The sequence below is a fragment of the Cervus elaphus genome, chromosome 31 (genome assembly GCF_910594005.1).
Source record: "Cervus elaphus chromosome 31, mCerEla1.1, whole genome shotgun sequence".
NCBI classification, from domain to species: Eukaryota; Metazoa; Chordata; class Mammalia; order Artiodactyla; family Cervidae; genus Cervus; species Cervus elaphus.
The window spans coordinates 42,190,618-42,204,898 of NC_057845.1; the positions used below are offsets into that span (position 1 = coordinate 42,190,618).

The 14,281-nt window shown below is 40.2% G+C and overlaps 1 protein-coding gene across 2 annotated transcripts in view; it reads right to left on the bottom strand.

Annotated features, from left to right (window-relative positions):
* Positions 1 to 14,281, bottom strand: part of DCBLD2 (discoidin, CUB and LCCL domain containing 2) — a 214,941-nt gene that overhangs the window by 21,704 nt on the left and 178,956 nt on the right. For both annotated transcript variants that reach the window (XM_043892567.1, XM_043892566.1), the window contains 5 exons: positions 6,103 to 6,154; positions 3,759 to 3,831; positions 3,323 to 3,456; positions 1,697 to 1,737; positions 53 to 268 (listed from right to left, as the gene is read on the bottom strand). In XM_043892567.1, the coding sequence (XP_043748502.1) occupies positions 53 to 268; positions 1,697 to 1,737; positions 3,323 to 3,456; positions 3,759 to 3,831; positions 6,103 to 6,154 (516 nt within the window). The remainder of the gene's footprint in view (positions 1 to 52; positions 269 to 1,696; positions 1,738 to 3,322; positions 3,457 to 3,758; positions 3,832 to 6,102; positions 6,155 to 14,281) is intronic.

Consider the following 14,281-nt stretch of genomic DNA (forward strand, 5'->3'; position numbering starts at 1 on the left):
TTTCAAATGAAATCAGCATTGTAAATCATCTAGAAACTTCTGTCTCTTTTACCTGTGATCTTCTTTTCCTTATTCAGATCTACTTGCAACCACTGATACTCATCAGTGGCAAAAGCAGCCCAGGGAGGTCCCGGTTTTTTCAGCCTGGCCTTTTCGGGTTTCCAGCTGTTCTCCTGTCCCGTGTGGTCTGTCCACTCCAGCACAGAGGATGCGGTTATCTGAGCATCAGCGATCACGCCAGATTCCATGCCCAGCGTTCCATAACAACCTGAAACACAGAAGAAAGTAATTTAGTTTCCAGACATAAACTCAGAAAGCTATAAATACTTATTCATTGGAAACTCTGAATTGTACCTTTAATTAACATTCGCTGTGCTGACAATAGCCCATACTAGAGGATTTCAAAAGCAGGCAAATGCTTCCTGGGTCTGTCTTTGTGTTTCATCAGAGAACACACAGACGTATGTATTCACAGCAATGCATGTGAGTGTGCTCAGCTGTGTCCGACTCTTTGCTATGCCATGGACTGTAGCCCGCCAGGCTCCTCTGTCCATGGCATTCTCCAGGCAAGAATACTGGAGTGGGTTGCTGTTTCCTCCTCCAGAGGTTCTTCCTGACCCAGGGGTTGAACCTGCATCTCCTATATCTCCTGCATTGGCAGGCAGATTATTTACCACTGAGCCACCTGAGAAGCCCATTCACAGCAATGACCACTAGTCACTGGCGACACCTTACCCTCTCCCTGGGACACCTTCCTCGGTGGGCAACAGGCTCCCCGACCTCCTCCAGGTGTTGCTCAGACGTCACCTTCTCCATGAGGCCGGCCCCAACCCACTTCAAACTCCCAACCAGTCCCTCCGCCAGTGCCTGTCCTCACTCCTTGCCTTATTTCCTACATCTTTTATAATGTTATAGACAGTACATTGTAAACATTCATTTACTTATCCACTGTTCATTGTCCATATCTCACTACCAGAATGGAAATTCTGCTCACTTTTGTTTCACTAGCACCTGAAGAGTGTCTGACAAATGAAAAAAGGCACTCATTATTCTCTGTTGATTAATTAATTTCTTCAGACATATTAAAAAAAAAATCCCTTTTACTTAGGAAACTTCCATGGTCACTTGATCATTTCTCTATTAATAAAAAACCTCCAGTTTATTCTATTCATTAAATTATTAAGTATCTATTTTATCCTAAAGGAAATCAACCCTGAATTGATTTGGGAAGGACTGAATATTCATAGGAAGGACTGATGCTGAAGCTCCAATAATATGGCCACCTGATGCGAAGAACTGACCCACTGGAAAAGACCCTGATGCAGGAGAAGATCGAAGGCAGGAGAAGTGAGTGACAGAGGATGGGATGGTTGGATGGCACCCCCAACTCAATAGACAGGAGTGTGAGCAATCTGTGGGAGATGGTGGAGGCCAGGGAAACCTGGTGTGCTCCGGTCCCTGGGGTCACAAAGAGCTGGACACGACTGAGTGACTAAACAACAACTACAATCTATTTTCTCTCCTAGAGTTATTTGTGGTACTAAATGAGGAAGTGCAAAAAAAAGAACCCAAAAAACAAAAAAACCACAACAAAAAAACAAAACCTAGAAACTGGCAAAGTGCCTAACATACGGTGTTCAAAAAATAATGGCTATTATATAAATCATATAAGTTATGAAGTCCATGAGAGGCTTACCACTTGTCTTAAATGTAAAAAGACTTGTAGATAAGTGTCCCCTGAAAGAGAGAAAGGTTTTTTTTGGTGACATTCATACAACACATGACTTCCTCATATTTGTCTTAGCAAAACTTTCTTGTTTTTATTTTACTAAGAATAGTCTATGGCTATATATTAGACAACTGCTATTGTTCCTAGCAAAAAAGTCACATTTCTAATTAAGCAGAACAACTTCTGAAATCAGCATAAATAATTTTGTCTTCAAGTATCTAGTGCCTAGTTTCATACATAATTATGCAAGTGTATCCATGCAACCTTTAATAAGTACGTATTCTGTTTCTTTCTCATGAGATTAACATATTTCTAAAATGTTTCTACAGCAATTGCTTTTTTGGACTATAAAACAAAAGGTGATCTTCTTGGAGAAAGAGGCTCAAGCTTCCAGGGGCAAACAGAAGAAAAGCTGACTACTAAGAAGAGACTGCATTTGTTATAGGAAATCAGTGTTTCAGGGCTACAAGGTAGCATTGCATTTGGGTTTTGTAACTGGCAGGATAGGTGCCTGGGGAGAGCACATGGGTGGGACAAGTGATTAGTTCACCACATGGCAGGTCAAGGGGCCCTGAGGAACTTGGAGGGATAAAACCATCTAAATCAGCAGTGTATACGTCTGCCTTCAGCACAACATTCAAACCATTACAAGTGGATGCGACTTGTCCTTTATTGAAAAAAAAAAAGAAAGAACTCATGAAAAAAAAATTCTTTCTAAAAGCAGAACAGAGGAAAGGAATGAAACAACTTGCATAAAATCATCCAGAAGAAACCAGAGGGGAAAAGGTAGCTGACTCTGTCTATAGCAGGGATGGACCAATGACAGTCCAGGCGTCGCCTGCTTTGTGTGATCAGAAAGCTTAGAATGGTTTTTACATGGTTAAAAAGTTGTAAATAAAATGAAAGAGAGTAAGCGACTGAGATACTGGCTTTCTACAGTAAAACTCTCCACTGTCCTGAGTGTGGAGCTCTGGGCTTCTGAAGGAGACTGGCCCAGGACCTAAAGAGAAGCTGGTTTCAATTATACTGCAGGACCGGGCATGTCTGAGATGTAAGGTTTACAGACAGATCACCCATACTATGTTTCTACTCGGGGTTTCAACTCCTCCCACTTTGGATACCTTGTTTAGATTTTGTGAAACAGTAGATCATAAATACAATGAAAACACATTCCTACAATATTCTCTCGGGATGGCAGGGATTCATAATAGTATTATCTCTGACTTATGTCAAAATTTGACTTCTAGTCAGTGTATTTCAATTATCTTAATCCACCTTGGGCCACACAGGCATCAGGAACAGAGTAGTTAGTTATGCCTTCTCATCTTTAAAATGAAGTAAAGATTTGGCCATAAACTTCCAGGCTCATTCTGGGCTCTTTCTATGCTCAGAAAGAAGAAACAAATTACTCCCCCCAAATGACCACCGCCCTGTCAGCTGGAGAATAAGCCACTCAGACATCGGACACGCACGTGAGTCCTTATCGTACAAGCGTTATCTCATGAACACCATCACCAGCGATACTGCTCAGGTGTCATTCGGCCCTACCCCACCCCACGCAGCACATTTATTATAAACAGCACGTGTACTTACACCACGGACGTTACGTTGTTAGCCAGAGAGCTTTCATAGTATGGGATGCCCTTACTGATTACGACGCTGATCTGGCCGCCCAAAGTGTTTGACACGACGCCTGCATGCACACCGGCCATGCACAACGGGGAGGACTTCAGGAAGGAAAGGGACAAGATGAGGTCCACATTTTCTTTTGATAATTCATAAACAAGACACTTACACTTCCTCTAGAAATTATTTGATCTGGGCAGTTTTCTTAATAAAGAGGGGGTAGGTGACTGGTGATACAACATAGAATTGATTTGTAGCAGAAGAAAAAGAACAAAACATTACATATTACTAAAAAGAAGTAATTGTCAGAAAATAAAAGTCACAATAAAGATAAACAATAGGTTACACATCTGTCTATGAGAAGTTTTGGCATCACTTTAACTTAAGTCTACAACCAACTTACATCTCTGTATCCATGAGGGATGGCTCCTGATATCTCAGCAAAGGGGAGCAGACAACCGGCTGGGCAGTACTTGCTGTGAAATAAAAACAAGTTAAATGGTATACATTGCTGTACTTTCTGGGGAAAAAACCAAAAAATAACTTACCCTTTTTTAGTTCAATGTAAATACCATTATCTCACCACCCTGAGAGAACCACCACTTCTAAAAGGTCCTTAAGACTTTCTTCCATCCATCTACACATGTCTTCACCCACATATATACAAAAATTACCTCATATTCTACATGTTGATTTGATTATTTTATTTCATAATGAATGGCGGACATATTTCTGCTGTAAAAGCAATTCAAAATACTTAGTAGCTACATAATACTTAATTTTGTGGATGAACTATAATTTGTTTCACCCATACTCTATTGATCAAATTTAAGGTGATTTTAAAAAAATGTTTGGCTTTCATTCACTTACTCACTCATCCACCTACACACTCCACATATTTACATGTATGTATGTCTGTAACACTGTTTGTTAAGTGCTGGGCTGAGCAAGGGGTGGGGTTCATGAATGTCAACCAGGCAAATGGTGGCGGTCCTCTCTGGGTTTATATGCCCATGGTAGGAGAAGTATTAAATATTAATCCAATACTTCATGAAACCAAAGGATGGGATTATGTTTCTGCTGTAAAGAAAAGGTACTCTGTGAAATAATCAGAAGGACTCTAACTTCACAAAAGGATTATGAACGTTTGACAAACCCTCTATGCGCCAAGCAGCATTCTGAGTTACACTCAGGTCATCCACGTAAAAACCCTACATGCTAGGTACCATCATTATCCTCATTTTACAGATGAGGACACCGGAGAGCTGCGTTTCCAGGTCACACAGCCGTGCCGAGGCAGCTGGGCTCCAGTTTCTGTGTTCATATGTGGGGCTCTGGCCACTGCCTCGGCCAGGGGATGGGGCTCTGAGGAAGCGAAGCCTCAGCAGGGAGCCGGAGACCATCACTGGAGACAGCAGGGACATGCGCTCCAACCAGGAGAAACAGCCTCTCCCTGGGCAGGGTGGCTCGTGTGGGTCTGGACCAAGGACAAACCATGCAGGCCGAGTGCAGTGAGAAAGGCGCGGCTAGTCTGAAAGAAGCCTGGAACAGGAGCCAGGGATCAGATCACACAGAAGCTGGGGGGTTTGTGGGGAGGAGACTTGGGGGTGTATTTCTAAAAGAGGAAGTCATTAAAGGATTTTAATGGTGTCTACACATAACCTGATTGTGCTTTATTTTGCTTTTTGTTTTTTAAGTTCTTCTGGCTCCTGGAAAGAAAAGAGAGTGTAAGGAGCATGAGTGGAGGATAAGACACTGTTAGGTAGTCCAGGCAAGAGAGGATGGCAGTGTGCACTTGGGTGGTGAAGATGGAGCTGGTGCATGGGGGGTTCAAGACAGCTGACCCTCTGGGAGGGCTACTTGACACACAGTGACACCAGGACTACCTCTGCTGACCAGGATCCCCTGGAGGGCTGAAGAGCTCCCCCAGCTCACACAGAGAGACTCACTCTTGAAGATAAAATGAAGTTTCTTTGGGGAGTAGTAGCAAGCTGGGGGAAGTAAGTGAGATGGGTCTTTGAAGACGAGAATGAATTGACTAAGCAGCGAAGAGTAAAGTGATTCCAGACAAAAGTTCTGAGAGCTCAGAGCAGTATAAATAATCCAGAGACGTTTCAATGTAAGACTAGAAAAATGGCCTACAGGCTATTTGTGAAAACCTGAAAACCAGGCTAAGGAGTAGGGATGGTGTTTTGTCATAGTAAGTTTTGAAATAATATTTCAAAGCAGAGGAGTGATAGAACACAGATTTTAGAAAATAACCTGGCAGAATGTGAATGGCAGAAAAAAGCCAGCAAGGTGAGAAATGGGAAACCAATTATGAGTTCATCCTAGTCCAGGCAAGAGTCAAGGGCGTAATGCAGGGAAATGATAGTAAAAATGCCGCCAGACTAAGAACAGAGAATTCTCCTCTAACAGCCTCAACTGTCTACCTAACTCTTTTTGAGCAAAAATAAACAGCTCTTCTATCTTTCCAAGGAGTTTTTACTAGATTTTGAAGACTGACTAGTTCTACTTTTAAAGTATATCCAAATTATATTTCCACTGTGGAGAAGATTCACATGCTACGAGTTAAGCAAAATTTAAACATGACAACTGAGTGGCTTTAAATAAGCTCTGATTTATTGATGTTTTAGAACAACGGTTATGAGTCATACAAAGTGCATTATATAATCAAGTGCATAAGATGAGGATGAAGTAAATGAACAGTGACATTTAAGGAAAAAAAGTCACAAATATAGTCATACCTGAACTCAGGTTCCAAAAAACTGGATGCAGTGTCTAAACAAGTAATTAGATCTAGAAAAACAAGCAAAAAAAACCTGATTCAATAAAAGTAGGTTTACTCTTGCAGAAACACCAACTGTTTTTCCAAACCCAAATCATATTGTTTTAAACTTCAAAATCTTAACAGCTGTCAAGGATGTACTTTAACTTTTTAAAAAGTTTTTGCTAATCACGATTTATTTCTGATTTTAAGTATCCTGATTTCTGGGGCTATGTCTACCCCGTACTAAATACTGTCACATCACCTCACAGAATCACATATCATACACATGGATGGTACACAGAAAAAGTATAATTTATAGCCCGGAAGTAGCTTCTATAATATACAGCTCCTGAAACAAAAAATGTTTCTTGTTATTACATGACTAAAAATGATCCTTTGCTGGTTACACATGAGGAAAACAGTAAGAAAAGAGAGGTGAGTTAGTTCCATGGCGCTAACAATTGCTATTTAAAATCTGGTCCACGGGTAGGACCAGCAGCAGCGTCTTCTGGGGTGTTACTAGGAATTCACATTCTTGAACACCATCCATAGCTACAGAATCTCTGGGAGTGGGGCCCCGAAATTTGCTTTAGCAAGTCCTGCAGGTAATTCTAAAGCACACTCTGCAAAAGATGAAGCATAAAAGTTTTAACATTTTCTATCTCAAAATCAAATCTGTGTAACAGCTAACCGTGTCCAATTAAGAACTAAGTCACATGCTGTGTGTAAGAGGCTTCTGGTTCAAACATTTCAGGGGTTTCCTTCAGCTCTTAAGACAGAGGGCAAAATTCTCAACATGGCCCGCAAGGTCCCACCTCAAGGAACAACATCTCAAGGTCTGGTTCTGTCCCCGTCTTGCCTTCTTGCCATATGAGCCTTCTTTCTGTGCCTCGGTGCTCTCTTGGCCAGGAAGGCTTTCCCACTATCCCTTCACCTGGCTGACCCTCTCCAGAGCTCAGCTCAACCATCACATCCTCTCAAAAGCTGTTCCTGATCTTTGCAAGTCCAACTGTGGTAGCACGTAGTAGGCACTTACAGGTTTTCTGATTTAACGAATGGACGACTATATACATTCTCACAGTCTTATGTTAAGAATGGTCTGTTGTAATTCTAGAGGTAGAAGCAACATCATCTTATGTGTAGAGACTAAGGCTGTTGGTCTCTATCTTTGTATCGTCAGCAACTACCAGAGCATACAGCGTTTCAAGAGGAGGCTTTCTACCAACATTTACTGAATAAATGGAAAAATAAATGTTTGACTGCTAACATGTTTGGCTAAGTCCAATCATAAGACTAACCTGCAGGAGGAAAACCTAGAAGACGGTCGTAAGCCAATCAAAAAGGTGAGATTTCACATACAATATGAATGATGAGGTCACCCAAAACACTGACAGAAGTAATGCTTCACATGCTTCCCAGCACAATGAAGGGGTACAGATATCTGTTAAATCAGTAGAGAGCACAAAATAACCGAGTATTCTATTTTACAATTCTGAAGAAAAATTATGTATTTATTATCCAACTGCTATGTATCTTGAAGGAACTAGAGCGTATTAACTGTTAAACTAACAGGAAAGTGGTATTTTGAGAGTGAGTACATGGATTAGTATTTACATACCAGAGGTACTTGAATAACGATTAAGTTGAATCTGTGTTTAAGGAGTTTGAGAGGATACATGCCTGGTTGGAGTTTCACGACCACCTGGTTGACTGACTGGGAAAAGCTGACAAATTGAATTACCTGTACTTTATAGCTATTCAAGGCAATCTTTACACAGCCTCAACAAGAAATTTATTTTCCACTTTCCTGCTCCACCAAGAGAGTTTCCAGCTTCTAAGATTAGAAAGTGAACTTCTAAGATTAATAGTCTGGGATGAAAAGGTACCTGTGTGGTCCAGCATGGTATTCAAGTCACAAGAAGACTGCCAGCTGGCCCTGTTAGCTTCAGGCCACATGCCAGGATGCTAGTCAACGATGGATATACTTGATCAAAGCTGGGCTTTATTATAGTAAAAGTCCATGCAGTGCTGAAAGTCCAGATTATGCTCAAATGTATGTAACTCACGTGATCTCACTCTCCAATTCCCTGGGGGCTCAAAAGAGCTCCCTAGGAGGAAAACATGAATTCAGAACAGAAAGCTATAAGCAGAGTCAAGAAAACAGACAAAGAAAGTCTGATTTAGAGATTTTGACCTTTACAACTCCACAAATGCAAAGAAAATATCAATGAAGCAGAGAACTGGTAAGTTTTAAAATGTGTTTTTCTAGAAAGCATTTCCCAAGTAAAGAGCATTCCAGAAAATCACTATTACTCTAAGGCTCCTAGTTAATAAGTATGCAGCCTGGGCAAGATGAATATAGCTCAAAGAAAACCATCTGACTCAGGAAAGACTTCACATAGCAATGTAGGAAGTTATCATAATGAATGGAACAGAACTAGAACTGAGGGTCCAGAAATAAATCTTCAAATTTATAGTCAATTGATTCCAACAAGGGTGCCAAGAAAACTTAATGGGGGCAAAAATGTCTTAAAGAAATGGTGCTAGGACAACTGGATATCCACATACAAAAGAAGGAAACGAAACCCCTATCTCAGATCATACACAGAAGTTAACTCAAGGTGGAGTCAAATTCAAGACCTCAAAATATAAAATACTTAGAAGGAGATATAGGTATAGATCTTAATTTTGCCTTAAGCAATGGCTTCTTAGACATGACACCAAAAGCATAAGCAAATAAACTGATTTCACCAAAATTTGAAACTGTTATGCTTCAAAGAATGCTATCCTGAAAAAGAAAGATAAGTCAAAGAATAACAGAAAATATTTGTAAATCATGTATCTGGTAAGAATCTATTATTCAGAATACACAAGGAATTGTTACAACTAGACATTAAAAAGAAAACTCAATTTTAAAAGGATCAAAGGATCTGAATAGACGTTTTTCCAATGAGCACCTAAAAAGACATTCAACATGATTAGCTATCAGGGATATAAAAATAAAAATCACAGTAAGGTCTGATTCTGATAAATATGTACATATATATTCAGAGAGGTGGTTGACGGTTGTGAGGTTTGAGACAAACAGTCAAAGATAACTTGAAGGCTTCTGAACTGTGCTAATTAAAGGTATGCATTCCAAGTACAGCATATGGGCAGTGGGTTTCCCAGGTGGCATAGTGGTAAAAGAATCCGCCTGCCAATGCCAGAGATGCAAGAAGACGCAGGTTCCATCCTTGGGTTGGGAAGCTCCCCTGGAGGAGGAAATGACAACCCACTCCAGTATTCTTGCCTGGAGAATCCCACGGACAGAGACTGGCAGGTTACAGTCCAAGGGGTCAAAAAGAGACTGACATGACTGAACACACATGCATAATCAGTTCAGTTCAGTCCCTCAGTCATGTCCAACTCTGCGACCCCATGCACTGCAGCACACCAGGCTTCCCTGTCCATCACCAACTTCCAAAGCTAGCTCAAACTCATATCCACTAAGTTGGTGGTGATGCCATCCAACCATCTCATCCTCTGTTCTCTTCTTCTCCTTCTGCCTTCAATCTTTCCCAGCATCAGGGTCTTTTCGAATGAGTCAGTTCTTCACACCAGGTGGCTAAAGTACTGGAACTTCAGCTTCAGCATCAGTCCTTCCAATGAATATTCAGATCTGATATCCTTTAGGATTGACTGCTTTGATCCTTGCAGTCCAAGGGACTCTCAAGTCTTCTTCAACACCACAGTTCAAAATTATCAATTAAAAAAAAAAAGTACCAATTCTTTAGTGCTCAGCTTTCTATATGGTCCAACTCTCACATTCACATACGACTAATGGAAAAACCATAGCATTGACTAGGGACCTTTGTTGGCAAAGTAATGTCTCTGCTTTTTAATATGCTGTATAGGTTGGTCATAGCTTTTCTTCCAAGGAGCAAGCGTCTTTTAATTTCATGGCTGCCGTCATCATCTGCAGTGATTTTGGAGCTGCCCCCCCAAAATAAAGTCTGCCACTGTTTTCAGTGTTTCCCCATCTATTTGCCATAAAGTGATGGGGCTGGATGTCATGATCTTTGTGTTTTGAATGTTGAGTTTTAAGCCAGCTTTTTCACTCTCCTCTTTCACTTTCATCAAGAGGCTCTTTAGTTCTTCTTCACTTTCTGCCATAAGGGTAGTGTCATCTGCATTTCTGAGGTTATTGATATTTCTTCTGGCAATCTTGATTCCAGCCTGTGCTTCATCCAGCTCGGCATTTTGCATGATGTACTCTGCATATAAGTTAAATAAGCAGAGTGACAATATACAGCCTTGATGTACTCCTTTTTCAATTTGGAACCAGCCTGTTGTTCGATGTCTGGTTCTGACTGTTGCTTCTTGACCTGCATACAGATTTCTCAGGAGGCAGGTCAGATGGTCTGGTATTGCCATCTCTTGAAGAATTTTCCACAGTTTGCTGTGATCCACACAGTCAAAGGCTTTGGAGTATCTATAAGTGGAAGCAGACATTTTTTCTGGAATCCTCTTGCTTTTTTGATGATCCAGCAGATGTTGGCAATTTGATGTCTGGTTCCTCTGCCTTTTCTAAATTCAGCTTGAACATCTGGAAGTTCACAGTTCATGTAGTGTTTTGATGTCTAGCTTGGAGAATTCTGAGCATTACTTTGCTAGCATGTGAGATGAGGGTAGTTGTGCAGTAGTTTGAACATTCTTTGGCGTTGTTTTTCTTTGGGATTGGAATGAAAATTGACCTTTTCCAGTCCTGCAGCCACTGTTGGGCTTTCCAAATTTGCTGGCATATTGAGTGCAGCACTTTCACAGCATCATCTCTGAGAATTTGAAAAAGCTCAATGGGAATTCCATCACCTCCTCTAGCTTTGTTCGTGGTGATGCTTCCTAAGACCTACTTGATTTCACATTCCAGCATGTCTGGCTCTTGGAGAGTGATCACACCATCATGGTTATCTGGGTCATGAAGATCTTTTTTGTATAGTTCCTCTGTGTATTCTTGACACCTCTTCTTAATATCTTCTGCTTCTATTAGGTCCATAGCATTTCTGTCCTTTATTGAGCCCATCTTTGCATGAAATGTTCCCTTGGTATCTTTAATTTTCTTGAAGAGACCTCTAGTCTTTCCCATTCTATTGTTTTCCTCTATTTCTTTGCACAGATCACTTAGGAAGGCTTTCTTATCTCTCCTTGCTATTCTTTGGAACTCTCCATTCAGATGGGTATATCTTTACTTTTCCCCATTGCCTTTCGCTTCTCTTCTTTTCTCAGCTATCTGTAAGGCTTTCTCAGACAACCATTTTGCCTTTTTGCATTTCTTCCTCTTGGGAATGGTCTTGATCACTGCCTCCTGTATAGTGTCACGAACCGCCGTCCATGGTTCTTCAGGCACTCTATCAGATCTAATCCCTGGAATCTATTTGTCACTTTCACTGTATAGTCATAAGGTATTCAATTTAGGTCATACCTGAATGGTCTAGTGGTTTTCCCCACTTTCTTCAATTTAAGTCTAAATTTGGCAATAAGGAATTCATGACCTGAGCCACAATCAGCTCCTGGTCTTGTTTTGCTGACTGTATAGAGCTTCTTCATCTTTGGCTGCAAACATAATCAATTTGATTTTGGTATTGACTTTCTGGTGATGTCCATGTGTAGAGTCGTCCCTGGTGTTGTTGGAAGAGTGTGTTGGCTCTGACCAATGCATTCTCTTGGCAGAACTCTGTTAGCCTTTGCCTGCTTCATCTTGTACTCCAAGGTCAAATGTGACTGTTACTCCAGGTATCTCTTGTGCCCATGGGGTCACAAAGAGTCAGACACGACTGAGTACACACACATAACAGTTAGGCAATAATGATTGTAAGAAGAAGCACTAATAAAGCACTCATTGTCAGATCAATTATGCTGGATCCACTTTACCATGTCTGACAACACCAGAAAATCAGTAGCATGTTCACAGTGAACAGCAGGATATAATTCACTCTGTTCACTAAGAGCTTCTGCATGGGAAATTTTTTTTTTTTTTGGTAATTTTAATCCTTAATACATACAAAAGAATATTTGTAACATACACATTACTACACAAAACACCAAACATCTGGCGTACTTCATCTTGGTGCTCTGGACAACAGAGGAGCAGCAGTAGCAAGGAGGATGCCCATGGGGTTCTTCCAAAGCCCACAGCACTCAATCCCTCTTTTCCTTGCAGGGCCCAAGGGACAGGTGGGATCTACAGGGCAGACTCTACACTGGTCTTAGCAGCAGGGTCTACCCCAAAGTGAGTGTGATCATAATGTCTACACGAACAGCTGCTGTAACATCTGCCTTCCTTAACCTCAGAAGGCTTTACAGAGGAGGAAAGGGTCAGTGGGGTTTTGAAGGGAGGATAATGTGATTGTGAGGAAGAGCATGAGAAAATTAAAAAATAAAATAAAAAGGTGAGCCAATATTCAATAACAGGATGACAGATTCTGGGTTTTCTTAACGAAGACATCAACATCAGATTTCCTAAGACAGCTCTGACTTAGTTAGCAATATCACTATGAGCCACAATTGATATCCTATGCACAGGCCTTTCTTTAACGTACAATTAAAATTTTCCCAATACATAATAACTGAATAGGCTTGGGAGCTTCATAATTATTTCATGAAATATTTTTTAAAAACATGATATCTAATGCTAATCCACATAAAATACTGTGAAAATATGATAAATATTTTATAAGTTCATATACAATCAAACATATCAGCATATTGGTTACCAACTTAGAAATATTTTTGATTGACAGCACTGGTTATTCCTGAGACTACAGACTATGAAAGAGATATAGATTTTCCTCCAATTAATAGTCAGCTTTGTGATATTGAATATATTGGAAAAGACTCTCAACGGTGTTAGTATCTATCACGAGTATAATGTGAACTACATTAGCTGCAGGGTATAAGTTTTGTCCATTTGAAGCCATTTACTCCTGAGGGAAGGGATACTTGACTGCCTGTATTTATTCTAACTCAAGAATGCATGGAGTAGGAAATGGTAACTCACTCCAGTATTCTTGCCTGGGAAATCCCATGAACAGAGGAGCCTGGCGGGCTGTAGTCCCTGGGGTCACAAAGAGTTGGACATGACTGATTGACTAACACTTCCACTTTTCTTTCAACAAAGCATAAAGCACTATAACTAATTATATTTATTTACCAGAAGGAAAAAAATACATGAAGTAAGACAGTGTAGACCTACAGATTCTCCTCCTTTATTTGCTCTGAAATTCTTTTAAATAACAAACCCCCCAGAGCCTGAAGGGACGTGACACCATGCTTTCCATCTCTCGCTCAGTCAGCAACCTTGCATTGTAGGTGTGCAGACAGTCACTTCATTCAAGAGCCACAGGACCAGGGACAAGGTTCACCTTTCTACTAGATTCTCATGTCAGGATTATTGGGTGACCTTGGGCATGATTCCTTCTTTCCACAATAGGAACCTGGCACTGATTTGTACCATCTGCAATGCAGTGTCAGGGAAATTTACATGTATAATAAAATGTAATTTATCGTGATTGAGAGTCTGACATTAGTAACTAATATTTACTAAGTGGGAGATAACTCATGTAGTATTTTACATCTAATTTCCTTTAGCATACTGAGAGTAGAGTAAATCTTATGTTTCTCCTAGAAAGATTATTAATACATTACCATCTATGGAAGCTGAATCCACAACAGGAGCTCAGGGAAAATTTTCTCAGATGGAAATATTAAAAAAAAAGAAAGTTTTTAAACAGACAATGTAGGCATGGCTCAGTTGCCTAAGCAGTAAGTGATACAGTCGAACAGACCACAAACTACTTATGGATAAATCAAATCCTCTTCACACCTAAATGCCTCTATACTAAAAAATGAAATATAAGACATATTAAAAGACATTATAAGACATGTTAAAATAACATAAGACATTGTATATTAAAATATAAAAGACATTTAAAAATATTAAAAATTATAAGACATTAAAATTCTTTTGTAATCTAGTATCGAGGATACTCATAATATCTAGTAAGAGTAGTAGTGAATGAATTTGTCCCCTGGATGGCACAAGTCAGCACAAATATATGTGCAGCCCCTTCAAAGCACTTCTAACTTACTAAAAAGAAAAAAACAAAAACAAAACCCAA